Here is a 24,370-nt window from a genome sequence, read left to right on the forward strand (position 1 = left end):
CTGGACGGCTGCGCCGAAACGCAAGAGGAGGCGCGCAGAGAGCTGAGCCCCGGGACCAGGGCGACCGCAGCAGGCGCGGGGTGCAAGGGGAGGGTCGAAATGCCGTCCAGGGGAGAGGGGCATCCAGGGGTGGGCGAGCAGGGGGAGCTGTCAGGGCAGGGGCAAAGTTAAAACCCGAGGCGCCGAGAGCCGGGAGGAGGAGGAGGAGGAGGAGGGAGACACAAGTAAGGGCAAGGCTGGCAAGAGGCCCGGAGGAGGGCCGGGGCCGGGGAGGGGCGCCGGCGGCGAGACTCTGCAGGTGGCGGGGCTGGGGCAGCAGGGTGGGGGAAGGGGGTCCGGGGCCCGCGTGCAGGCAGAGGTGGCCGGGGAGTGTGGGGGCGGGGCAGCACAGGGCGGGGACCGACCCGGCTCCCGGAATCTGCAGCGCGTGCACGGAGAAGGGGAGCCGAGGGAGGGGGCCCCCGCAGCGGCGGGCGCCAGGGCGAGGGGCTGGGGGCGCCGGGGCCGGCGGAGGGGCGCCCGGCGGGCACGTGAGGCGGGCGGCCGCGGCGCTCCCCGGCGGCGGGGGGGGGCCTAGGAACCGGGGCGAGGCTGGGGGCGGCGCGCTCACCCGCAGGGCGGACAGGTCGATGTCGTCCAGGCTGCGGGCGGGGGCTGGGTCGCCCATGGCCTCCGCGGGCAGCCGAGCCCCGGGGCCGCTCAAGCTCCGGCTCGGTTATTCCGCTGCCGCCGTCGCCGCTTCTCCCCCATCGGGGGATCCCGGGGGCGGACTCCGCCGCGCCTCCCCCGGAGGACGCGGAGGGGGAGGGCCGGCGAGAGGACCGACCCACCGACTGACAGGAGCAAGCGCCCGGAGCCCGCAACCCGAGCCTCCCGCCGCTCCTGCGCAGGCGCGGAGTGGCCGCGCGCCGGGAGGGTGGACGAGGGAACGTGACGCGGGCGCGCCGGGTTCCCCTCCCCCTCGGCGCCGACACCTGCGCGCAGGCGCAGGAGAGAGCGCGAGCGCGGAAGGCGCGCGCGAGGGCCGAGCGACCGCGCGAGCCTGGCAGGCAGAAGTGGGCGGTGGCCGGGCGGCCGCGGAGCGCGCCCACCGGCCGGCGCGCGTGCGCACACGCGTTTCCTTCCCTTCCCCTGTTTTGCCCTTTCTCTCCCCCATTTCCTTCTTCGCTCTCCTTTGACGCTTTTCCTTCCCTTTCCTTCCTCTTTCGCGTGCCCCGCTGCCAATCAAGCCACCCACCTCTATTTGCGGGGGCAGGGGGGCGGGGCCCAACCCCCTATTACTAGGGGGGTTGTTATGGTAACTCCCCACGCGAGGGCTGGGTGGCCTCTAGATAGGATGGGCTGTCCACCCACCTAATTGCCATGGCAACGGTGGAGCCGCCGAGGGAGGGGCCTCGGGCTGAGAATTTGGCTAGAGAAACCACGTGGGAGTTGGGCGGGGGCGCCGGGAGCCTCGGGGGTGCCCTTTACCCCCTTACCTGGCTGGAGTCGGGAGTGTTGCGGGCGGCACCCGAGATCTGAAGACGGGAATCCTCCCGCACACCTTTGTCCCTGCACAATGGCTCTGTTTCAGCAGTTACTCGTTGACCGATCAACGGAGCCGCGCGTGGGGGAAGGGGTGGTCGCGAGAGGCGGAGGAACCATGTCCAGCCCCTCCAGATCTTGCATGGGTCACCTTAGTCTAGTGTGCGCGCAGCACCCCCAGCCGTTAGCCTCACTGGAGCCTGGGTGACGCTATGAGAAGAACCAGGAGTCATGTTCCGCCACTGTCACGCTGTGCACAGTGATTTTTCGAAAACTCAAATCTGTTGTTCAGTGTCCTGTTTGAGACCCTTCACTGCGCCCCTACATTTGAATCAAGTATGGCATCGAAGACCCTTTGATTCTGACTGCTTTTCCTGCATTGTTTTCAACACTCTGCCATCCCATCTCACATGTAGCCATAGTGAAATATACTCACAGCAACTGGAACCCAGCTCCGGCTCCTTCAGCCTGCACACCGGCTGTTTCTCCCTGGATATTCTGGCCACGCCCACTCTGCCTGCGCCTTGCTTTGCCCTACATATCTAAATCACCGCCTCCGTGAAGCCTTCCTTGATGTGCCAAGGCTCAAACTCTTCTGTTTTAACTGCCTGCTTTAAACCCATGGTGACACTGTAGTCTTTGAATTGTAAATGTCTGTCGCATCTCCTTAAAGGCAGGAATCATGACAGCCTTGTTCAGCACGGGTCTTGGCGCCCATTAGAGGTTCGGTAACATGGTAAGTGAATGAAGGCGTCTGTCCTTTGGGCAGACACTGGGTATATGGTAATGCAAGATCAAGTCCATGGGATAGCAGGAAAAAATAGAATCTGAAGTTAGTCCTTTGGGCAAGTCAATCTCTGAGGTTCAATTCTAGCATCTATGAAATAGAGAAGAGATTAGGATAAAATTAGATATGTATAGCACTTGGCATACACTAGGTCCTCAATACATTTGCTTATGCCTGCTTAATAGGCAGTGTTTAATAGAGACGCTGAGGGGCTCTTCGGTGGCTCAGTTGGTTAAGCATCTGCCTTTGGCTCAGGTCATGATCCCGGGGTCCTGGGATCAAGTTCTGCTTTGGGCTACCTGCTCAGCGGGGAGTCTGCATCTCCCTTCCGTCTGCCTGCTGCTCCCTCTGCTTGTGCGCACTCTCTCTCTCAAATAAATAAAATCTTTAAAAAAAAAATAAAGAGATACTGAATCAATGAGTGAGCTGATGAAGAGAGCAGGGATAGTTTAGACCGCCAGACTTCAGGGGATTGCAGATAGACCGACAAGACAGTTCGAAGCAGAAGCCTCCTAGCCCCAACCCAGCTCGGGACACCTGCTGTCTCCACCATCCCCCTCCACCACCGTTAATGAGGTAACGGTCCCCTTGGGAAAGAGGTACTTACTGCTGGCAATGAGGCTAATTAGCAGGATGCCAATTAGTACCAGGGGACCGCTGTATGTGGGAGGGGGGATTTCTTTTTTTTTTTTTAAGATTTTATTTATTTATTTATTTGTCAGAAAGAGAGAGCACAACACGGGGAGCAGCAGGCAGAAGGAGAGGGAGAAGCAGGCTCCCCAATGAGCAAAGTGCCTGATGCCCATTGATCCCAGGACTCTGGGATCATGACCTGAGCTGAAGGCAGATGCTTAACTGAATGAGCCACCCAGGAGTCCCATGGTGGGGGGGGGGGTGTATTTCTTGTGTGCAAGTGGCTTCTTCAGAGGAAAGCGTGGCTGGGCTCAAAGCATGGGAGCAAGGCAGCGGCATTCCCCCTCTCCCCATTGTCATCCACTGCCCACCCCTCTTCGAGGAAGCCTTCCCAAACTCTTACCTCTGCTCCCCTCCATCTCTCCCTGCTCCTGTGGTCAATTCTCAGACTGGGGAGCGAGGCTGAGGGACTGACGGGCAAAAGCCAGGACCTGTGCTAAACTTTTTCCTAATCATGAAATAGTCCAGATACATAAAAAGATATGAACATATGTATAAAAGGCAAGTTCATCTACCCACCACTCAGCTTAAGAAAGAAATGCCAGCAATTCAGGTGAAGAATTCTGTTACGTCATTCTGTCAGCCCCTTCCCTCCACTTGCCCTCGGAGGTCACCCTCCTCAGCCTGGTGCGGGTTCCACTCTCTTAACAAACCATACCGTTTACCGGCAGACCTCATTTTTTGGTTGCATATTTTCCAAATGGAAGGTTTGGGCAACCCAGTGTTGGGCAAGTCTGTTGGAACCATTTTTCCAACAGTATCTGCTCACTTCCCTTCTGTGTCACATTTTCCTTAATTCTCCCAATATTTCGAACTTTTTCATCATTGTTATATTTGCTATGGTGATCTGCGGTCAGTGATTATGACTCACCAAAAGCTCAAGCGATGTTTGGCATTTTTTAGCTCTATTTTTTATTTATTTTTATCTTTTTTAAGTTTATTGATTGAACTCCTCTCTATATCCAATGTGGGGCTCGAACTCACAACCCCGAGATCAAGAGTCACATATTCCTCTGATTGAGCCAGCCAGGTGCCCCAGCAATTATTTAAATAATTAAATGTTATTATAATATTCATATAATTAATAATTGTCATTATTTATATATCATATTAATATTTATATAATTAATAAGCCATAATTAAAGTATTTTAAAATTAAGGTATATACACTGGGATTTTTTAGACCTAATGCTATTGCATTTAACAGAATACAGTGTAGTGTAACATAACTGTTCTTACGATGCTAGTATTTACATGTATTGGCATGTATGTTTTATTTTATTGGTTTTTAAAATTTTTTTAAAGATTTATTTATTTATTTGAGAGACAGAGAGAGACAGCAGAGAGGAAAGGTCAGAGGGAGAAGTAGACTTCCCTCTGAGCAGGGAGCCTGATGGGGAACTCCATCCCCGGACTCTGGGATCATGACCCGAGCCGAAGGCAGGTGCCCAACCAAGCCACCCAGGTGCCCCTGTTTTTATTTTTTAAATATTTCATTTATTTGGGGGCACCTGGATGACTCAGTGGGTTAAGCATCTGCCTTTGGCACAGGTCATAATCCCAGGGTCCTGGGATCCAGCCCTGCATCACACTCCCTGCTTGGTGGGGAGTTTGCTTCTCCCTCTCCCTCTGCTGCTCCCCCTGCATGCTCTCTCTCTCTCTCTGTGTCAAATAAATAAAATCTTAAAAATTTTTGAGGGGCACCTGGTGGCTCAGTTGTTAAGTGTCTGCCTTTGGCTCAGGTCATGGTCCCAGATTCTGGGATCGAGTCCCACATCGGGCTCTCTGCTCAGTGGGGAGTCTGCTTCTCTCTCTCCTACTCCTCCTGCTTATGTTCCCTCTCTCTCTCTGTCAAATAAATTAAAAATCTTTAAAAAGTTTTTCCTATAATTTATTTCAGAGAGAGATAGAGAGTACAAATGTGGTGAGGGGAGAGAGAGACAGAGAGAACCCCCAACTGACCCCATGGAACATGGAACCCGGTGTGTTGTTCCATCTCCAGATCCAGAGATCACGACCTGAGCCAAAATCAAGCCACTCACTTAACCTACTGAGCCTCCCAAGCCCCCTGTATGTCCAATACCGAGCAATGCGTCACAACCAACAGATCAGTTTCTTCTTAGGGGGAGCAGCAGGTCGAGGGAGAAGCAGGCTCCCCGCGGAGCAATGAGCCCAACGTGGGACTCAATCCCAGAACCCTGGGATCATGACCCAGGGAAGGCAGATGCTTAACCAACTGAGTCCCCCAGGTGCCCCCAGGTAACAGCTTCTTAGTGCAGGAAAGTAAACCTGATGAAGGGTGTGACCCTAACAAGCCCTGGGAGGCCAACGACGTCATGCGGGTCACTTTGCTGCCCTGCTGGCTTCCCGGCTCTGGCTCTGCCACCAGACCGGTAGTGTCCCTGGGCCGCGTCTCCCTCCCTCCAGTCCAGAGAGGCACCGGCCGGGAGAACCGGATGCCGGCATGGAAAGCGTGTGCCTGCTCTGTTCGATATGCAAGCAGGCCCCCAGCAGTAAGCGGCTACGAGCACCCGCTTGTCTTTGGCAGAGAGTAGATGCTCAGTAAATACTTGAATCAATGACTTCATCTTTACAGCAAGCTGCTCTCATTTCCCAGCGGGGACCCCTGAGGCCCAGAGAAGTGCTAGGACCTGATGGGGTCACCTTGGCCACGACAAGCTGGGGATTCGGCCCTGTTCTTCTTGCCCTCAAGGCTATGCCCTTAACCACTCCCAAAGGGGCCTCCCTGAGCTTCTTCCCCTGTTGTCACTCCAGGACCACGAGACACCCCTTCAGCCCTCCAGCGCAGGGAAGCACCATCTCCTGGCTCTCCGGGGGTCCTGGCTTGGCCCCACCCTTCTTGCTGGCCAGGTGCTGCGTGAGCACCTCCTCTTCCCAGCAGCCGGGTTAGCTGCTAAAAGGACCAACAGGTACAGTAGAGATGAACGTGCAGAAAGGAGCCAGGCGCTGGGTGTGAGCAGGTGCCGGAGGGCCAAAGCTCAGGTGAGCGGGAAGGGGGAGGCAAGCGCCAGGCTCTCGGTTTGGCCAAGGGAGAGGCAGGGACCTCTTCTATGCCTTTATTTATGAAATGCTTCTTGAATGGATACAAAGCTAGTGTCTATCTGTAGGCAGGGGGAGAGAGTTAGTGTGTGCCTCCCACCCCACCCTCCCTGCCATGGGGGCTGAAGCCGGGAGAGGCTTCATCCTTCCCTCCACCTTGGCTGTGATGAGCCCGGAGAGGCCGTGGGGTGAGAGGGGTTCAAGGGCAGTTGGAGGTAAGGGGGAGCTGGGAAGGCCCAGGACAGAGCCAGCCTCTCCTGCAGGGACTGACTTCCCCGGGCTTGCAGGTGGGCGGGCAGATGGGTGGGAGGTTTGCTTCTCCCCCAGTGCAGTGGTTTCAAGTGGGCAGTGGGGAGGAGGAACTTCTCCGGGACTGTCTCCTGCCTCCCCAATCCAGGGTCTGGAGCATCCTCTTCGGGGTCCTTCTCAAGGGAGGGTCCACTGCGGTGACTTCTCTAGTCCCCTCAGGCATGCCTGCCTGCCTGCCCTGGGTCCCAGGGGGCACTGCCCTCCGTCCTTAGGGTTGGGGGCAGGGAGCCGGCCTCAGTGGTGCCTGAGGCGGCTGGTATGCCATCCCGGGCTGGAGCCACCACTATGTCCACACTTCGAGGGGCATCACGCCTTCCTTGCTCCCCAGGGGCGGCAGCAAATTCTCTTCCTCCAGGAACTTGAGGGGAAAGTGGACCAGGTGACCCTGGACCTGGGTGAGCTCAGACCTGGCCAGAGGTGGGCTGACCGTGGCCAGGGGCTCTGCAGCCACGTATTCCCGGAGTGCCCGCAGGGAGCGGGTGGCGTTGGATGGCAGGCAACGGAAGATCTGTGGGCGGGGGGCAGGGGGCATAGAAGCCAGTAAGGCTTGGAGAGACTCTGCCAAGAGTCCAAAAGCCCAACTGGGCTGGACACCCTCAGTTCTCACACCACAGCCCCCCACATTGACCCCGAGCTCTTGAACCCCATGATCTGCCCCCCACACTTTCACCTCTCTTCTGAGAATGGCTCAGTGGTGGGGCTCTCTCCATCCTACCCTGAACGAGACAATCCATGCATTTCCACACAGAGACCTCCTCACGCCCTGCCCCGGCACCCACCTGCTCATAGATATTGGCATTGTTCTCCGCTGTGTCTTGCCACAGCTGGAAAAAGTCATCACAGACAGGGTCTCGGAGGTCCAGATCCGGCCGGGCATCTGCCCCAAGAATCACACTACAGGACAAAAGGGTGCCCACAAGGTCAGATTAAGATCCTTGGAGAACCCGGGACACCTGGGTGGCTCAGTCAGTGAAGTGTCTGCCTTTGGCTCAGGGCCCTGGGATCGAGTCTACATTGGGCTCCCTGCTCAGTGGGGAGTCTGCTTCTCCCTCTGCCTCTGCTGCTGCCCCTGCTTTTGTGCTCTCTCTGACAAATAAGTAAATTTAAAAATCTTAAAAAAAAAAAAAAAGGATCCTTGGAGAACTTGACTGCTGGAAGAGTCATGTTGCGCCTACCCAAGTAATTCAAAATAAACACACTGTTAAATAGTAAAATAAGGGCAAACGAGCCCAACAGAGTTTTAATCTGTCTCTTCTTTGACCACTAACTTGATGCTTTACAAAAAAAAACCAAACTATTTTTAGAGTATTTGCTTCTTATCTTTTTGATAGCCCTACTTGGCCCTGAGTCAGATCGGGAACTCCAGTGCTACTTACGGGTAGTAAGCCATCCACACACCTCCCCGGAAGGCAGGCCAGCCCCCTCCCGACCTCTTCCTCCCCCGCAGCACCCTGTCCCACTCTACCTGAAGCAATGCTTCCGCAAACTCAAGGCAAACCTGCCCGCCTGATAATCCCTGCCATCCATGAGGGAGGGCTCCATCTCTGTGTCCTGGATCAGCACGGCTAGCTCACTGTCGCGCTTGCCCAGCAAGCTACGGTCATTGATGTTCGCAGAGCCTGGGACAGGTGCAGGACACGCTGTGTCTGCCTGAGCCCCAGGGGGGACCCTCTACCAGAGGACCAGCCAGCGTCCTTCACCCCATCCCCCACTGCTGGGCCTGGCTCCACACCCCACCCCTCCTCTTGCTGCCAGGGGTCCTGATCCGGGACTGACCAATGATGACCGTCCGGTCATCCGCGATGAGCATCTTGCTGTGGATATAGATGAGCTCTGAGACCGGGTGCCCACCCAGCTCTCCGTGGGTGCGCAGCCCACAGATGGACATATAGTCCCGCCACGCTGTCCCCACTGAAAGAAAGATGGGGGAGGGGATGAGGTAACAGGTGCCCTCTCGTGCTGATGGAGCCCTGTCCCAGGTACCCCCCACTTCAAAAGGCCTAGAGCTAGGTCTGCATGCGTCTCCCTGCAGCCCAAGACTACCTGCAGTCTCAGAACCATGCGAGGAGAGGCTCCCCTGCCCGGTGGTCCGGGGCCTGAACCCCCCACCCCCAGCACTCACTGGCTGCTTTGAGGCGATGTAGGATGGAGTACTCCCCACGGCACAGGGTCCTGCGGAAAAGAGTGGGTGAGGGAGGGGGAGGCTAGGGGATGTCAGGAGAATGGTGGACCTCAAAAGTCCAGCAGAAAGGGAGCGGGACATACTCAGGGCAGGGGCACGGATGGGTGGCCATGGGGAGGGTCACCTGTAGGTGAAGTGCAGAATGGCCTGGATAGAATTCCCACCACCTGTAGTGATGTCACCCTCGAAACCGGGCAGCAGGGGCAAAAGCACGTAGACTCGGAAGCACTGCCCATGTCTGGGGAAGGGGGCGGAGTCAGAGGCGGGGGTCAGATACAAACCACGCCCCTTCCTGGTTTAAACCACGCCCAGACACCGATCCTGCCGCCAGTCCGCCTTACTTGTGGGCCTTCAGGATTCTGTCCACAATCTCATCGCCCACCTTGTTGAGAACGGTCCGCCCATCCGAGCAGCTAATGAAGAACTGATTCTGAGGCAGGGACCCAAGACAGGCATCAGCCGCCAGGGCCCTGCCCGGTTCCCTCCGCTCGGCGCCAGCCCCATCTCGAGGTTCCGGCCCACCCCGGGGTTTCACACCTCTCCAGGCCCAGCCACACCAGCCCTCCAGGACTGATCCCACAGCTATCCTCAGTCCCTCTCCTCAGACGCCCCCTCCCTTCCCTGTCCCCCGACCCCCGTCAGACCTCGATGTATAGAAAGTGCTGGCTCTCCCTGATGGTGTGCAGGTAGGCGTTGAGGATAGAGTTCTCCAAAGTCCCTGCTGACCAGCGGTCCACAGACCGCAAGACCTGGGGGGACAAGGAATAGGATGTGGCTCCTGACCGCAGGAGAGCAGTCTGGGCAGCTCTCAGGTTTGGGGCAGTGGGCTGAAGGGAGGGAGGAGTGAGGACAGGTTGAAAGGGGAGCCTCACCTGCACGGTGGCGCACTGCCCCCCGGGGAGCGTGAAGGGGAGCTGGTCTGCTGTGCTGGTGGATTTGGGCAGCAGGTAGGGATACATGGGTGTCTTATACTTGGCCTTGGTCATCTGAGGTGGAGGGATGGCTGTCAGCGGGAGGTAGCTCCTTCCCACCACCAGCACCCCCAGGACAGAGTGAGCACCTTGGTGAAGTTCCAGCGTTGGATGAAGTGCCGGGCCAGGTCCCGGGCGGGGAGACCATGCACGGCCACCCCGACGTCCCGCCATGGCATCCGGGGCATGGTCTCCCTGTCAATGAAATCTGGGGGTCCCAGGAGAATCAGGGGCAAGGCCAGGGATGGTCTCTTGGGGACGGTTCCGACATCCCCAAGCGCTTCCGGCTCCGACAAGGAGCCGATCAGAGGGAAGGCCACGTTACCCTTGACCCAGCTCCTCCCATTCACAGCCCCCACCCGGACATCTGCCCCTACTCCCTTGTCCTGGGGGCTATGGAGGAGGGGACCCTCACCCTCAAAAGGCCGGTCCAGCTGTACCCAGTCCTTCGTGATAAGATTGCTGTAGTCTTTGCCCAGCCAGAAGAATTGATTTTGTGAGAGGTCTGGGCTGCCTGGAGAGTCGGAGCCCGGCGGGGGAGGCTGTAGGGGAACACACCCAAGCCGGGGGGGCAAGGAGAGGTCACAGGGAGCCATACAGAGCCAGGGCCCAGGAGGAGAGAGGGGCACTGAAAGACTGCGAAACAGAGAGACATAGAGAGTAAGAGTGACACAGATGGTTCCCCCCAGCCCTCAGTGGCATTGGATGTCCTAGAGGAGCGGGGAGGGGTCTGGGGGCGGGGAGGGATTGGGTCTACTTCCCAGCAGCTTCCTGGGGCCCCAGTAAGAGGAACCCCGTGGTGGGAAGTGCCTGGAACGGGTGGAGGGGAAAGGGTGTGCATTGATGCGGTGTTTAGGGGAGCTTGGGAAGGCCTTGGCGATTACCTGTGGGGCCACTGGCCCGGATGGGTCCCCGAGGTCAGTCAGGCGATAGTGCAGGTCATCCCAGCGGCCATAGGCGAGGTCCAGCCCCCCCAAGAAGGCCACTACTTGGTCCACAACCAAGAGCTTCTCATGATGGGCCCACAGGGTCACCTGGTCTGGGTGGCGCATGACCTGCCGCAGGTGGGGGAGAGGGGTCAGGAGGGTGGGCTCTGGTGAGGGGAGCCGAAGCGCCAGGAGGGAGGACAGGAAGATGGAAGAATGAGACATTCATTTGAGGACAGGGAGGGTTGGGGGCTGGGAAGCCTGGAGGGTAGGGCTGCGGTTGGGGGAGGGGTGTCTCTGACACCCGAGTCACCTTTATGTTGTGATGCAGCAGCATTAGGGCTCTCTTGCTATAGCCACTGTTAATGCCCAAGGCCAACTCCACTTCCTTAAACAGCAGGACAGACACACGGACACCCTCCTCCTGGTGGTGGGGGTGGGGTGGGGTGGTGGGGGTGGCAGTGTGGCCATCAGATCCTAATGCCCTTTGCACGATGGACCCTTTGCACCCTCCCAAACCCTGCCCCATGCTCGGGGTTGCTGTGTGAACCCCCACTCAGCCTGGACAGCCTCCACACTTACACCCAGCCATGGCGCTTGTGGCAAACTTGGCAATGGGCCAGCTGTTCACCTGTCCACCGGCTTGTCCATGTGCACAGCTCCTTGCCTGCCTGTCACTGTCTACTCACCCACGTTCCCCACCACGTACTTACCCCCCTTCTGTGCCACCCATCCTGCATCCACCCACTGCATACCTGTTGGCACCCCCTCTGACTGCCTATCCTTCTCTCTGTCCCCCTTCCCACCATCCCTCCGTCCACTGGCCCCCACTCGCCATCATGGTCTGCACGTCCAGTGACACCTACAGATGCCCGGACGTGGCAGCCACTGTGCCTTGTACTGAAAGCAGCGATGCTAGTCCAGTGAGAAAGGCAACACACATACGCCCCCAGCCCCAGCCCCCGATGAAATAAAGGGCACTGGGAGAGACATCTACACTGGCTCCAGGAGAAGCATGAAGAAGGAAGCTTCACATTCCCTACCTTCTCCCACACTGCAGTCTATTCTAAACCAACCCCCCCGCCATGGGCCGCCCCCTCATGCCTCCCCTCCAGCCTGACCCCTCTTCTCACCGCCTTCCTCTTGAGCATAATGTCCAGTCTCCAGTCATCTGAATGGGCAGGACGCTTCAGGTAAATTTCCGGACTCAGCCTGGGATTGGGGCGGGAGGTCAGAAGCAAGCTAAACCTTACCCAACCAGCAGCCACTCCCCCATCCCTCCCTCTGTGGCCCGTAAGCTGATCCCCGGCAGGCCCGACCCTGCCCCTTCCTGTTTGAGCTCTTCCCTTACTCACCACCAATCTGTGATGAAAATCTCCTCTTGAGCTCTCAGGATGGCATCCGCCACAGCGGCAAAGTAACCCGCCCCATTCACAAACCTGGGGGGAGGCCAAGCCAAGGAAGTCAGGGGAGTCAGAAGCCAGAAAGCTCTGGAGAGAAGACCGGAGGACAGCCACGGCTCAGAGGTGATAGCAGGGTCAGTCAAAGATCAAGAGTGATCAGAGCAGTCAGATGGATTATCAGATGTATCCAAGTGGGACAGACTTGCCAGTACAAGCTAAATAAAATTAGAAACCACAAAAGACACAATAAACGAAAGAAGATAACGACTAGAAGCATTAGTATGCCATATGTAAAGAGTTGTAACAAATCAGTAAGAAAAAGACATACAAGCAAACTGAAAAGTGGGCAAAGAATAAGAACTGACAGTTCATGGAGGAAATTAAAATGCTCAACCATACAAGAAGAGGTTCAATGTCACTAGCGAGGAAGAAAATTAATAATAAGATAAAATAACAGGTTTTGGGGAGCCTGGGTGGCTCAGTGGGTTAAGCCTTTGCCTTATGCTCAGGTCATGATCTCAGGGTCCTGGAATGGAGCCCCACATCAGGCTCTCTGCTTGGCAGGGAGCCTGCTTTCCCCGCCCGCCCCCGCTGCCTACCTCTCTGCCTACTTATGATCTCTGTCAAATAAATAAATAAAATCTTTAAAAAAAAAAAAGAATAGGTCTTTAATCCACGAGATTAGCAAAAATAAAGACCACTGATAACTTGCAATATTAACACGTGGGGAAGTGAGCATTCTCACAGGCTACGGGAATACACATGGGTTACAGCCTTCCTAGAGGACAGTTTGGCGGTATCTCCGGGAATATCGAGCACACATGTTCTCGAATACCAATAAATGCACAGAGTCTTTCTATTTCTAGGAATGCAACCTATTAAATGCTTAGACAAAAACTGGGTTCACTGCGGCATCGTTTAAAATGAGGAATAACCAGGGCACCTGGGTGGCTCAGTCAGGGAAGTGTCTGCCTCCAGCCTGGGTCACCATCAGGGCTCCTGGGATGTCCCTGCTCAGCGGGGCATCTGCTTCTCCCTGGCCCTCTGCCACTCCCCCACTCTTGCTTGCACATGCACACCGGCTCTTTCCCTCTCTCAAATAAAAAAGATCTTAGGGGTGCCTGGGTGGCTCAGTGGGTTAAAGCCTCTGCCTTTGGCTCGGGTCATGATCTCAGGGTTCTGGGATGGAGCCCCGCATGGGGCTTTCTGCTCAACAGGGAGCCTGCTTCCTCTCTTTCACTGCCTGCTCTCTACCTACTTGTGATTCTGTCATATAAATAAATAAAATCTTAAAAAAAAAAAAGAAAGATCTTAAAAATAAAATAAACAATCTAAATGCTTAATCCCTGAGGCACCTGGGTGGCTCAGTGGGTTAAAGCCTCTGCCTTTGGCTCAGGTTGTGATTCCAGAGTCCTGGGATCGAGCCCGCATCAGGCTCTCTGCTCATCAGGAAGCCTGCTTCCTCCTTTCTCTCTGCCTGCTTCTCTGCCTACTTGTAATCTCTGTCTGTCAAATAAATAAATAAAATCTTAAAAAAAAAATAAATGCTTAATCTCTAACACACAAATTAAGTGAAGGAAAAATAAACGACAAAACCAAGTGCAGGATCTGATTTACATGTAAAACAAACAGCAGGGGCATCTGGGGAGCTCAGTGGGTTAAGCCTCTGCCTTGGGGGGGAGTTGTGGTCCCAGGGTCCTGGGATCAAGCCCTGCATCGGACTCTCTGCTCAGCGGGAAGCCTGCCCACCACCACCACCACCCCCCTGCCCCCACCTCTCTGCCTACTTGTGATCTCTGTCAAATAAATAACTAAAATCTTAAAACAAAACAAAACAAACAAACGCTAACATACATATAAGCCTACCAAAGTATGCCGGAAAAGAGCTAAGAAGATAAACACGATACTATTGTGAGGGCTACTTCTGGGGAGAGAAATGGGCTGCTGGGAGGCGGGTAGGGAGAAGTGGGGCTGAGCACAGAGGGTTGTGCAATGAATGGAAACTTACATGCTTAACGTGTTTCCACGTCACTTGAATTCTTATTTATTTCATTTATGTATTTTTTTAGGATTTTCTCTTTTGAAGCAATCTCTATGCCCAACGGGGGGCTCGAACTGACGGCCATGAGATCAAACATCGCATGCTCCCTGCACTGAGCCAGGCGCCCCTTGACATTCTAATAACTAACAGTCTCGTAGGATGGTGAAGAGCGGGGTCTCAGCCCTGGGGCTGCCCGGATTTGAATCCTGGCTCCACTGTTTACAGGCTGTGTGACCTTGGGCAAGTTCCTCAACCTCTCCTTGCCTCAGTGTTCCCATCTGCAGAATGGGGACAACCACACCTGCCTCACGGGGTTCGCCTGACGCCTTCATAACACACATAAAGCACGTAGGATAGTTCCCAGCACACAGTAAGTACTACGTGAGTATAAGCCATTAGTTCTGGCGTTAAAAAATAAATGTTTGCAGCCCGTCCAAGAAAACAAGGCTTCCCCGACTCCCTCCCTGCCTGTGATGTAGTTTAGCTGCCTCTGCTCTTTCCAGCTCCCGCCTCGGGCCATCCTTGTCCTCAAGGCTGCTGCCTCCTGCAAGCCTGTCCTGATATCCCCATGCAGGGCCAGAGGCTCCCCTTCTGTGCTCGGTACCCCCTCAACTACCTCTGGAATGGCAATCTGTCATTGCTTCGTGATTGAATCAGCTACTGGGCTGGCTTCTTTCTCCTGCCACTGGGCCGGGCACAGAGTGGGTGCTTAGAAAAGGTTTGTTGAATGCATGAATGAATCAGAGAGTTTTGAAGAGATCCTAAGGCCCAGAGAGGGACAGCATGGCAAAAGGGGGGGGGGTGGTCACAGGAGGTCAGAGATTGGGTCAGAGGAGATTAACGAGTAAGGAGAGTCAGAGAGGTCAGAGGGAGATTAGATATCAGTGTGGTTAGAGGGCAGCTGGTCAAGGAGACCAGAGAAGCCGCAGGGGGTGGAAAGCAGAAGAGGTTCAAGGACTCAGAAAACAGCAAGTGGGCCCAGAAGCCCACAGACAGGCTCTGAAGGGACGTCAGTGTCTCACCACCGGGCCAGGGTCCCAGGCCGGGGCGGGGCGTAGCTGTCATGTCGGTGCAGTTGTATGAAGTCCCTGCCCGGGCCCTGTGCCAGCTCCGTGATCTCCTGGCCCCACCACCGTGCCTGCCGGTAGCTGCCACACTTGAGAATCAGGGACCTGAGCAGGAAGAACAAGGGGGACCTCAGCCACCTCCCCTCTCCGGCTGTCTCCTCCTTCCCACTTCCTGCCTTAGTCCCTCGTGCCCGACTCCACCCGGCCAAGGCACGTCTCTGCCTTCTGCACGGCTGGGTCGCAGGCATGGAGCTCGGGGGCAGACCGGGCTCTCCGATTTGTCGGACGAGAGAGTGAACGGAGGAATGGATGGAGAGCCATTTCCCTCTGTCCGAACCTCCTACTCACTGCCGCCCTCCCTGAGCCCAGCCGCTAAGAGTTCCCAGACATGTGGCCAGACCAGTTCCCTGGTTCCAAATCAAGGCCAGCTCCAGGGGCTGGAAATCCTTCCCTTCCTTCCACTCGCTCTCCCTCCCAGGTGTCCGTCCTCGTCCTCCCACACCGCCCCCTGTGGCCCTACCTGTGGGAGGTGTCGATCCTGACCCCATAGCGGGCCTCTGTGCTCCTTTTCCCCACGCGCACCTCGAAGCCAGGGTCGAAGAGCTGAACAAAGGAGATGGCGCCCGTCTCGAGGCACATGTACAGCAGGAAGGAGTCCTTCACCACCAGCCACCTGGAGCGGAAGGGCTCCGTCCGTTCCTCCCTGCCCGCGGGATCTCCTTCCTCACCCCTCCCTCCCGAACACGGCCTGGCGGGTCCGCTCTGGGACCCACCTCTTGGACCAGCGGTAACACACTTGGTCTCGGCCACAGCACGTGAGGCCAGGGACTCGGTGGCCTCCAGAGCGCTTCCGGATCACTCCCTCCCTGTGGGGGAAAATCAGGAGAAGATGGTCCAAAAGGAATCCAGAGCCCCCCTCCCGCCCCCTCCCTGCAATGCTCTCCCCACCCTCCTGTGGGTTTGCTGGCTGTGGGGTGATGGGCATCGGACACTCACAGTCCTTTCGAGCCAAGGTCTGGGATAAAGGACAGCCGGCTGACTTCCAGGAATTCTGTCTGCAGAGGAAGACAATGGCTCAGAGGAGAGACTTCGCCTTTCAGCAGACCCAGGGCCTCTGCCACATGAGGGTCTGATGATACTGTTCCACCTGGAACGGCACAAGGGCCCAGTCCCCGGGGCCTTACCATGGCATGGTAGTTGCGGTAGAAAGACATGGTCAGGAGGCGGTTAAGGTAATTCTCCAGGTACTTCTGAAGCAGGGATGAGAGACAGAGACAGATGGGACCAGAGCCATTTTTGCACACCAGAAGCCTTCCCGGCCAGCCTGGTGTCTGGTCGCACCTGTTTGCTGGATGCATGTCTGCTGGAGCCCTCGGGACCCACGCGCGGTAAAGAGGGTATCTCTCTGTCGGCTGCTTCCCGGGCTGGAGGGTGGGCCACACCAAAGCTGTGGATGAGATCGGGGAGGAGGATCAAGAAGAACCAGGAAGCGGAGAGCCTGGATTCCTGCAGCCCTAGGGATGGGATACTGGGGGAGGACTGGAGGCTGGCAGAAGGCCCCCGATCCTAAGAACAGAGACAAGAAAAGGAGTGAGGCTGCCAAGGGCATTTTGGGCATCCAGCCCGGCTGAGCTACTGGCACAGAACCACGGACAGGGAGAGCTGGGCTGGGAAGGTTTCCTGGTAACCGGGGTCAGGGGAGGGGGCCCCGGGGGCCAGAGCTAGGATGGGAAAGTAGCGGGGACAGAAGTATAGGTGGCTTGGAGGGGCGTGGAGACAGGCAGAAAACGGTACTGGGGGTTGGGTCAGGGGCTGCCCGTGCTGCCCCAGGGTGGGGGCTCCTGCCCTTGACAGGAAGCGGGAGGGTCCCCTTACCGCGCCAGAGGAAGCAGACTCATCAAGACTTTGTGTCTCAGGAGGTCCCGGTGCAGCTCCTGAAAATGCCGGAACTTCTTCTTGGTCGTCCAGGTAAAGGCGCCGTGCGTCAAACGGACAGAGTACAGGGTGCAGGTTCCCACCTGGGGGTACGAGGGAGGGACTGAACGTTTGTCCCCTCGTTGGGCAGCAGCTCTCCCTTTGCCCAGCTCCCTGGCGCCCGCCCAGCCACCTTGGAGCCACTGGTGTATCTTTCAGTGCCCACCACTTGGGCCGTGACCGGGACCCCAGGGGCGAACACCAAGGGGCGCATTTTCAGAGGCTGCAGGTCGTAGATGGCCAGAAACGGGTGCATCCGGTCAGCTAGGAGGAGAGAAGGTGTTAGTGCGGGACCCCGGGAGCTCTCCGCCCCTCTCCTCCCCGACGGCCGTGCTCGCTGCGAACCTGGGTCCTCTCCCTCCTTCAGAGTGTCCAACTCATCGGGCTCCATATGCAACTGGCTGGAGTCCAGGTCGTCCCCAGAGGAGAACAGGCTCGCGGGGGTCGCCGCCATCCTAGGAGCATTGGGGAGGCCTCAGGGAGGTGATTTGCCCTGCAGCCCCGCCCTCCCCCTCCCACGGGAGCCCCTCTTCTCCGTCAGTCCGCAACGCGCCGCGGACCCGCCTCTGACCTCCATCCGGTACCCGGGTCCCGCATCCAAAATCCCTCGGCCCCGCCTCCCGGCCCGACCCGGCGCGCCCAGGAACTCCCGCCACGCCGCGGGGGCCCCCGAAGCGGGCCGGAGGAGACGCCGGGCCAAGGGGGGGTGGTCCCTGGGGGGCTCAGGCCAGGCCCGGCCGCACGCGAGAGGGGGTCCCGCGGGAATGAGGAAGTGCGCGCGCCCCGCCCGGGAGGAAAAACCCAAATCTCGGCAGAGACCGCAGCCCCGCGGGCCCCGAGTGCCGCCCCCGCCGCCTCCTCCCCCGCCCCGGGTCGGGGCCCTCCGCCGCGCCCCTCCCCGGCCCCTCACCCGCAGCCCGAGCCGGCGCCCGCGCGGGTCCGCCAGCCGAGGGAGCGGCGCAGCAGCCGGGCCCACACCCGGGCGGCCGGGGAGGGGCGGGGCGGGCGATCGGGGCCGGCCCCCCGGGGGCGGGCCGCCCGGCCTCACCTCCGTGCCCGCCCCGTCGGCCCTGGCCCGCCCCCGCTGCCTGCGCGCCCCGCGCCGTCCGTCCGAGCGCACGCGCCGTCCCCCGGCGGGGCCCGCGGCCGGCCCCTCCCTCCCCGCGCGGCCGGCGAGGGCTGCGGGGTGGGGGGGGGGGGCGCGGCCCCGGGCTCGGGAGCGTGCACCGTGCACTGCGCACTGGCCCCGGGCCGGACTCTGGGCAAAGCCGCTCCCCGGGGACCGGCGGGCGGGGGGAGGGGGCGAGCCTGGACGCGCTGAGGTTCCACGAGGCAGGATGTGCCGTGGTTCCCGAAGTGTGGGTTTCCTTATCTGTCCTCTTGACGGACCTCTGGGCTGTTCCAGTCTCTTGCGACAGAGCGTCCGGAAACACTCCTACCGCGGCCTCGCGGGCAGGTGCGGTTCCCACTCTCGGGGGACAGCTGGGGTGCAGTGGGTGGGTCGGCGTGTAAGTCGGAGGGTTGGGTGTGTAAGTCGGAGGGTCGGGCGTGTAAGTCAGAGGGTCGGTGTGTAAGTCGGAGGTCGAGTGTGTAAGTCGGAGGGTCGGTGTGTAAGTCGGGGGTCAAGTGTGTAAGTCGGAGGGTCGGTGTGTAAGTTGGAGGTCGGGTGTGTAAGTCGGAGGGTCGGCGTGTAAGTCGGAGGGTCGGCGTGTAAGTCAGAAGTCGAGTGTGTAAGTCGGAGGGTCGGTGTGTAAGTCGGGGGTCAAGTGTGTAAGTCGGAGGGTCGGTGTGTAAGTTGGAGGTCGGCTGTGTAAGTTGGAGGGTGGGTGTGTAAGTTGGAGGGTGGGTGTGTAACTCGGCGGGTCGGGTTTGTAAGGGTATTTTAACGTTACAAGAAACTGCCGAACTGGTTTCCAAAATGGTCGCTCTGCTCTTGCCCAGCCCAATCGAGGGATGTTGGTCCAGCTCTCCCAGGGCACCGGCAGCGTTAGATGCTGTCAGTCTTTTCAGTGTTGGCCATCCAGTGCGCATGCACTAGCTGTCACCGGAGTTTTCTCTGCGTGTGTCTGATGCTTCACGAAGGTGACCATGTTTCATGCACTCGTTGGCCACTTGAATATCTTCTTTTGCAAATTGTCTGTTCCACTCTATTGCTAATTAAAAAACAAAACCACGTTGTCTTATCATTGAATCACGCATTCTTTATATATTTGATATTTTTACTTTTTTAGGTGCGCTCCAGCCCAGCCTGGGGCTTGAACTCAGGATCCTGAGATCAAGGGTGGCAGGCCCTACCAACAGAGCCAGCCGGGTGCCCCTGTATTTAGGATGGAAATCCTGTATCAGACACAGGTAAAACATATACTTTTTCACTGAATGGGGCATATGTGTTTCAAATAACGGTGCTTCTGGGGCACCAGAGTTGCTGAGTGGGTTAAGCATCTCCTTGGGCTCAGGTCATGATCCTGGGATCCTGGGACTGAATTCTACATTGAGCTGTTCCTCTGCGGGGAGCCTGCTTCTTTCCTCTCCCTCTGCTCCTCCTGCTTTCTCTCTGTCAAATAAATAAAGTCTTTAAAAATGATAATAATAAAAAATAAAAAGTAAAATAATGGTGCTCTTTAAAGAGAAGAAATATTTTTATTTCGATCGATTTGTGGTAAGGTACTGTTATTCTGCAACCGAAGCAAATACAGTGTAAAATGGTGCGGCCCCCTTGGAAGACAGTTCCTCAAAATGTTAAGCGTTGAGTGATACATCATCAAAAGAGTGTGGCACTGGCACAAAAACAGACCAATGGGACAGGGTAGAGAGCCCAGAATTAAACCCGCATCCGTATGGTCAATTCATGCACGGCAAAGGAGGCCAGAATATCCAGCGGGAAAAAGTTGGTCTCTTCAGTAAATGGTGCTGGGAAAACTGGACAGGTCCATGCAAAAGAATGAAGCCGGACCACTTTCTCACACCACAGTCAAAAATAAACTCAGACCAGATGAAGGATCTAAATCAGAGTTACCGCCTGAGAGGGCGCAGGCAGTGAGGTCTCTTTCTTGATGCATCTTCCGAGGCAAGGGAAACAAAAGCAAAAATAAACTACAGGGACTTCCTCAAAATAAGAGGTTTCTGTGCAGTAAAGGAAACACCAAACTAAAAGACAACCTGCTGAATGGGAGAAGATATTTGTATATGGTAGATCCAATAAAGGGTTAATATCCAAAATCTATGAAGAGTTTCTTTGGGGTGCCTGAGTGGCTTAAGTCGGTTAAGTGTCTGAGTCTTGATGTCAGCTCAGTTCTTGATCTCGGGGTCTTGCTTGGTCCAAGCCCTTTTTGAACTCGGGCTCCATGCTGGGCATGGACCATGCTCAAAAATGAAAACAAAAAACAACATGTACAGCTCAACACCAAAAACGACAATCTGACTTAAATATGGACAGAGGACCTGCACAGACATTTTCCCAAAAAAAACTTCTAGATGGCCAAGGGATACATGGAGATGTAGATGGTCCACATCACTTAGTCATCAGGGAAATGCAAATCAAAACCACAGTGAGATGCTACCTCACAGCTGTCAGAATGGCTAATAGGAAAAAGAGAAGAAAAAAGCAAGCATTGGGGAGGATGCAGAGAAAAAGGAACCCTCATACTCTGTTGCTGGGAATGTAAATTGGTGCAGCCACTGTGGAAAACAGCATGGGGGTTCCTCAAAACACTGACAGTAGAGCTGGGTGCGTGATCGGGTAATTTCACTGCCGGGTGTTTACCCGGAGGAAACGAAAACACCAATTTGAAGGTAGACGCACCCTTATGTTTATAGCAACGTTATTTACAACTAAATGTCCATTGATTGATGAATGGATAAATATGTGGTACACACACACACACACACACACACGGGAATGTTACTCAACCATAAAAAAGAGTGAGATCTTGCCGCTTATAACAACATGGATGGGTCTGGACGTTATAATGCTACGTGAAACAAGTCAGAAAGAGACAAACATCATGTGATTTCACTTATATGCAGAATTTTTAAAAATAAAATGAACAGGCATGTCTGGGTGGCTCAATTAAGTGTCAGACTCTTGATTTCGGCTCAGATCATGATCTCAGGGTCCTGAGATCGAACCCTTGGTCAGGCTCCACACTGGACATGGAGCCTGCGTAAGATTCTCTGCAGAAGTGCTGGGCGGCTTAGTCAGTGAGGCGTCTGCCTTCGGCTTGGGTCATGATCCCAGGGTCCTGGGATGGAGCTCCGCATAAGCTCCCTGCTTAGTGGGGAGTCTCCTTCTCCCTCTCCCTCTGCCTGCTGCTTCCCCTGGCTCCTTCTCTCTCTCAAATAAATAGTCTTTAAAAAAAAATTCTTTTTCTCTCCTTCTGTCCCCCAACATTCTCTTTCTCCCAAAACCAGGATGGACAAAGCATGAACAGATCCATAAATACAAACCACTGGCTGTTGGAGAGTGTGTGTGTGTGGGGCAAAGTGGGTGGCAGGGAGTGGGAGGTCCAAGCTTCCTGCTATGGAAGGACGAAATCATGGGGATGACAGGTTCAGCACGGGGGTCACGGTCAGTGAGACTGGAACAGAGTCGCATGGTGGCGGGTCATAGTTACACTTGTGAGCACAGTGTGCTGTACAGACCCGTCTGGTAACTGTCTGATCCCCTAAAACTAAGGTCACATTGTGTGTCAACTATACATCAGTCAAAAGAAAGACAGTTAGGGGCACCTGGGAGGCTCAGTTGTTTAGGCAGATGACATTTGGTTTCTGCTCAGGTCATGATCTCAGGGTTGTAGGATTGCGCCCAGAGAAGGGCTCCGTGCTCAGTGGGGATCTACTTGAGATTCTCTCTCCCCCTCCCCTTCTCCTGCTTGCTCTCTCTCTTCCCCTAAAATAAATACAGAAGGGCGCCTGGGTGGCTCGGTCAGTTAAGTGTCTGCTTTCGATCAGGTCCTGGGATTGAGCCCTGCATCGGGCTCCCTGCTCAGCGTGGAGACTGCTTCTCCCTCTCCCACTCCCCCTGCTTGTGCTCCCCCCTGGTTGTCTCTGTCAAATAAATAAATAAAATCTTGGAAAAAAAGAAAAGAAAAAAGTGGTATAGCCCCTACGGTGCAATACCACGCAGCCGTGGAAAGGAATCAAGCACTACCACCGGCCACAACAGGGCGACAGGAAACAGGGAGCGAAGCCAGACACAGCGGACCACACAGGGTAGGAATTCATGTACGGGAAATCCAGAGACAGGAGGTAGCTTAGTGGTGGCCAGCAGCCAGGGAGGAGAACAAGGCGGGGTGACTGGAAAGGAACGCAGGGTCTCTTGAGGGTGACGGAAATGTTACAAAAATTAGTCGCGATGTCTGCATGGCCGTACATATCGCAAAAACCACTGACTTGTGTACTTTAAAAGGGTGAATTTTACAAAAGTATGTTGTGCATGCCCATAATAGTGATATTAAAAAAACACAAGGAAACTGCAGATATATAGAACTCGGGTGAATTTCAAAACCATTAAGCTGACAGAAACGGGACCCCAGAAAGTAACACCATGCGGCCCATTTATATGAAGTTCTGATTGGGGTGGCTAGTCTCTGGGTGTACACACTTGCTAAGACTCCTAGGACTGTACGTGGATGTGTGTATTCACGTGCATGGAGATTTGTACATCCATCAAGCTGTTTGAGAAATATGAAACAGATTTCTGATGGTGGGGTATAGGCAGGGGTGCTTCCCATGCTGCATGAGGCACCCCCAGGGAAGGGTAAGGTCATGTTCACACTGCTCTCTGGGGGTGGGGGGGCATCCAGAGCCCTTGCCACAGGTGCTCCGGGCCCCCAGGCCTGGCTGAAGGCATCATTGCCTGAAGGTCACCGAGGGGTTCAGAGGGGCCAGGGTCAGCCTGGCCGGGGTAGGCGTGACCTCGGGCAAGTTGCCCATCTCCATGCCTCCAGCTCCTCAGCTGGGAGAGCAGGACGGCAGTAATGCCCGGCTCGAAGAATCACGTACAGGCTGACACCAGGTGACGCGTACAAGTCCCTTGAATCTACCTGGACAGCGTCGTGCATCAACTAGGACTGTCCTCTGAAAAGGGGGCAAGAGATACCAGACCGTCCCACGGGAACCAGGGTCTCATTCTACAAAAATAGACCATTCTCTAAAATCTGACATCTCGGGCATCCTGGATTCTCATGCCAGAATACGAATGAGCCCCCTGCAGTGTACCGGCCGGCACCGGGTTTTCCAGATTTCCTGTGGCACGTCTTGCGTCCCAGCCCCTCCATGTCTGTCTCTGCCATCCCTCCCCTTCCAGCGTCCTCCTGCTTCTCCCTGTAGGCCGGAGAGTGCCCCAAGTGACGGGGGCACAGAGGAGAGGTGTGTGACTGCGGTACCCGTCTACCTCTTCCCTCCTCCCTCTTCTCCTCCGCCACCCCCTGGCGCCTGTAATCACCAGGCAGTCTGAGGCTAAGTGGTAGTTTGGGCTGCACTGGGGGGGCTTGGAAGCCACACCCCTCCTCCTGGGGCCCCTCCTGGTCATTCCCCAGCATCCTGGTGGCCTCCACTGTTGAGATGGGTCTCAAGGGGGCATGGTGCTTCCCATGGTGTGGGTGCCGGAGACAGCGGGGGACTGAGAGACAAGCAGGTACGGGGGAGAACGAGGAAAATGGGGGGCGCTCTCTCTCTGGGGAGAAAGGGAAATGTTCAAACCAGCGAAGGGAAAAGAATCATTTGTTTCCCGGGATGGGAGGTAGATTCTCCATAGGACTGGCCAGTGCAAAACGAGAAAGCGAAGCCCCCTGGTAAAAAAAAAAAATTATGACCACCTCCAAGATGTAAGAGCAAAGCCCCCAGCCACCCCCCCGGGCCTTCTGCATTTTAGGCCACGTGTGACCACATAGGTTGCAGGCCATTGAAAGCAGCCCCACTCTCTCATCCTCCTCTGTCCCTGCCCCAGGATGCTCCCTTAGCCTCGTTCCTCCTCCTTGCAGGGAAGGGAGGGGAAGGCTGCCCCACAGCACCCTTCCTCCTCCTCCCATCTCCCTGCAGGCCTGGATCCCGCGGCCCCTCCAGATCCAAATCCCAGCCCAGCTCCGGCCCCCATTGTGGCCGAGGGAGGGATACCCTCCTCCGGCGCCTACTTCAGCCGGAAAGCCCGACTCTCCTTCCGCCACCAGCTGCACGACCTTGCATCTGCCAACGACTCCACCATCTGATGGGGATGACCAGGGGCTGAACGTCCAGGACGCATTGCAACCTTCCATCTCCAGACTTCTCTGTGATCCGTCTGAGCCCAGACCCTCGTAACCTTGTCATGAAATATACTTAGAGCTCACCCAGGGCTGCGTGCAGGGGAGCATGTGTGCGGGCTGGGGTGGTCAGCGGCCCAGGCCAGGAGGCCGGGTGCTGGAGCGGAGGAGGGGAGGGCAGCCCGGAGCGGA

At 56.3% G+C, this 24,370-nt stretch overlaps 2 protein-coding genes and 1 long non-coding RNA gene across 14 annotated transcripts in view; 1 reads left to right on the top strand and 2 right to left on the bottom strand.

Annotated features, from left to right (window-relative positions):
- Nucleotides 1-1,595, bottom strand: part of MINK1 (misshapen like kinase 1) — a 42,474-nt gene extending 40,879 nt beyond the window's left edge. For 9 of the 10 annotated variants that reach the window (XM_032319869.1, XM_032319871.1, XM_032319870.1 and 6 more), the window contains exon 1: nucleotides 611-893. In XM_032319869.1, the coding sequence (XP_032175760.1) occupies nucleotides 611-667 (57 nt within the window). In that variant the 5' untranslated portion in view covers nucleotides 668-893. Of the gene's footprint in view, nucleotides 1-610; nucleotides 894-1,478 lie in introns of those variants that run through there. The other variant, XM_032319872.1, reaches the window with a different exon arrangement.
- Nucleotides 1,596-2,251: 656 nt separating this feature from the next.
- PLD2 (phospholipase D2) lies at nucleotides 2,252-17,961 on the bottom strand. Of its 3 annotated transcripts, none has more exons than XM_032319876.1 (25): nucleotides 17,848-17,960; nucleotides 17,283-17,392; nucleotides 17,071-17,201; nucleotides 16,839-16,981; nucleotides 16,305-16,410; nucleotides 16,148-16,213; nucleotides 15,960-16,018; nucleotides 15,737-15,829; nucleotides 15,484-15,636; nucleotides 14,919-15,068; nucleotides 11,808-11,891; nucleotides 11,586-11,664; nucleotides 10,766-10,876; nucleotides 10,411-10,581; nucleotides 9,942-10,068; nucleotides 9,616-9,734; nucleotides 9,428-9,541; nucleotides 9,200-9,304; nucleotides 8,897-8,985; nucleotides 8,680-8,793; nucleotides 8,496-8,545; nucleotides 8,150-8,284; nucleotides 7,839-7,992; nucleotides 7,153-7,267; nucleotides 2,252-2,401 (listed from the first exon to the last, which is right to left on the bottom strand). In XM_032319876.1, exons 2-25 carry the CDS (start codon nucleotides 17,389-17,391, stop codon nucleotides 2,375-2,377), a joined length of 2,604 nt encoding a protein of 867 aa, XP_032175767.1. In that variant the 5' UTR covers nucleotide 17,392; nucleotides 17,848-17,960; the 3' UTR covers nucleotides 2,252-2,374. The 3 variants fall into 3 exon arrangements, with proteins under 3 accessions (XP_032175767.1, XP_032175765.1, XP_032175766.1); XM_032319874.1 differs by lacking the exon at nucleotides 2,252-2,401 and adding an exon at nucleotides 6,066-6,881; XM_032319875.1 differs by lacking the exon at nucleotides 2,252-2,401 and adding an exon at nucleotides 6,767-7,089 and having other exon boundaries at nucleotides 17,848-17,961.
- Nucleotides 17,962-17,968: 7 nt separating this feature from the next.
- On the top strand, nucleotides 17,969-19,150 carry LOC116577108. Its single transcript, XR_004280384.1, has 2 exons — nucleotides 17,969-18,393; nucleotides 18,879-19,150. It is a non-coding gene; the product is annotated as an uncharacterized LOC116577108 (long non-coding RNA).
- The last annotated feature ends 5,220 nt before the right edge of the window (nucleotides 19,151-24,370 follow it).

This window comes from Mustela erminea, chromosome 18 (genome assembly GCF_009829155.1).
Source record: "Mustela erminea isolate mMusErm1 chromosome 18, mMusErm1.Pri, whole genome shotgun sequence".
NCBI lineage: Eukaryota > Metazoa > Chordata > Mammalia > Carnivora > Mustelidae > Mustela > Mustela erminea.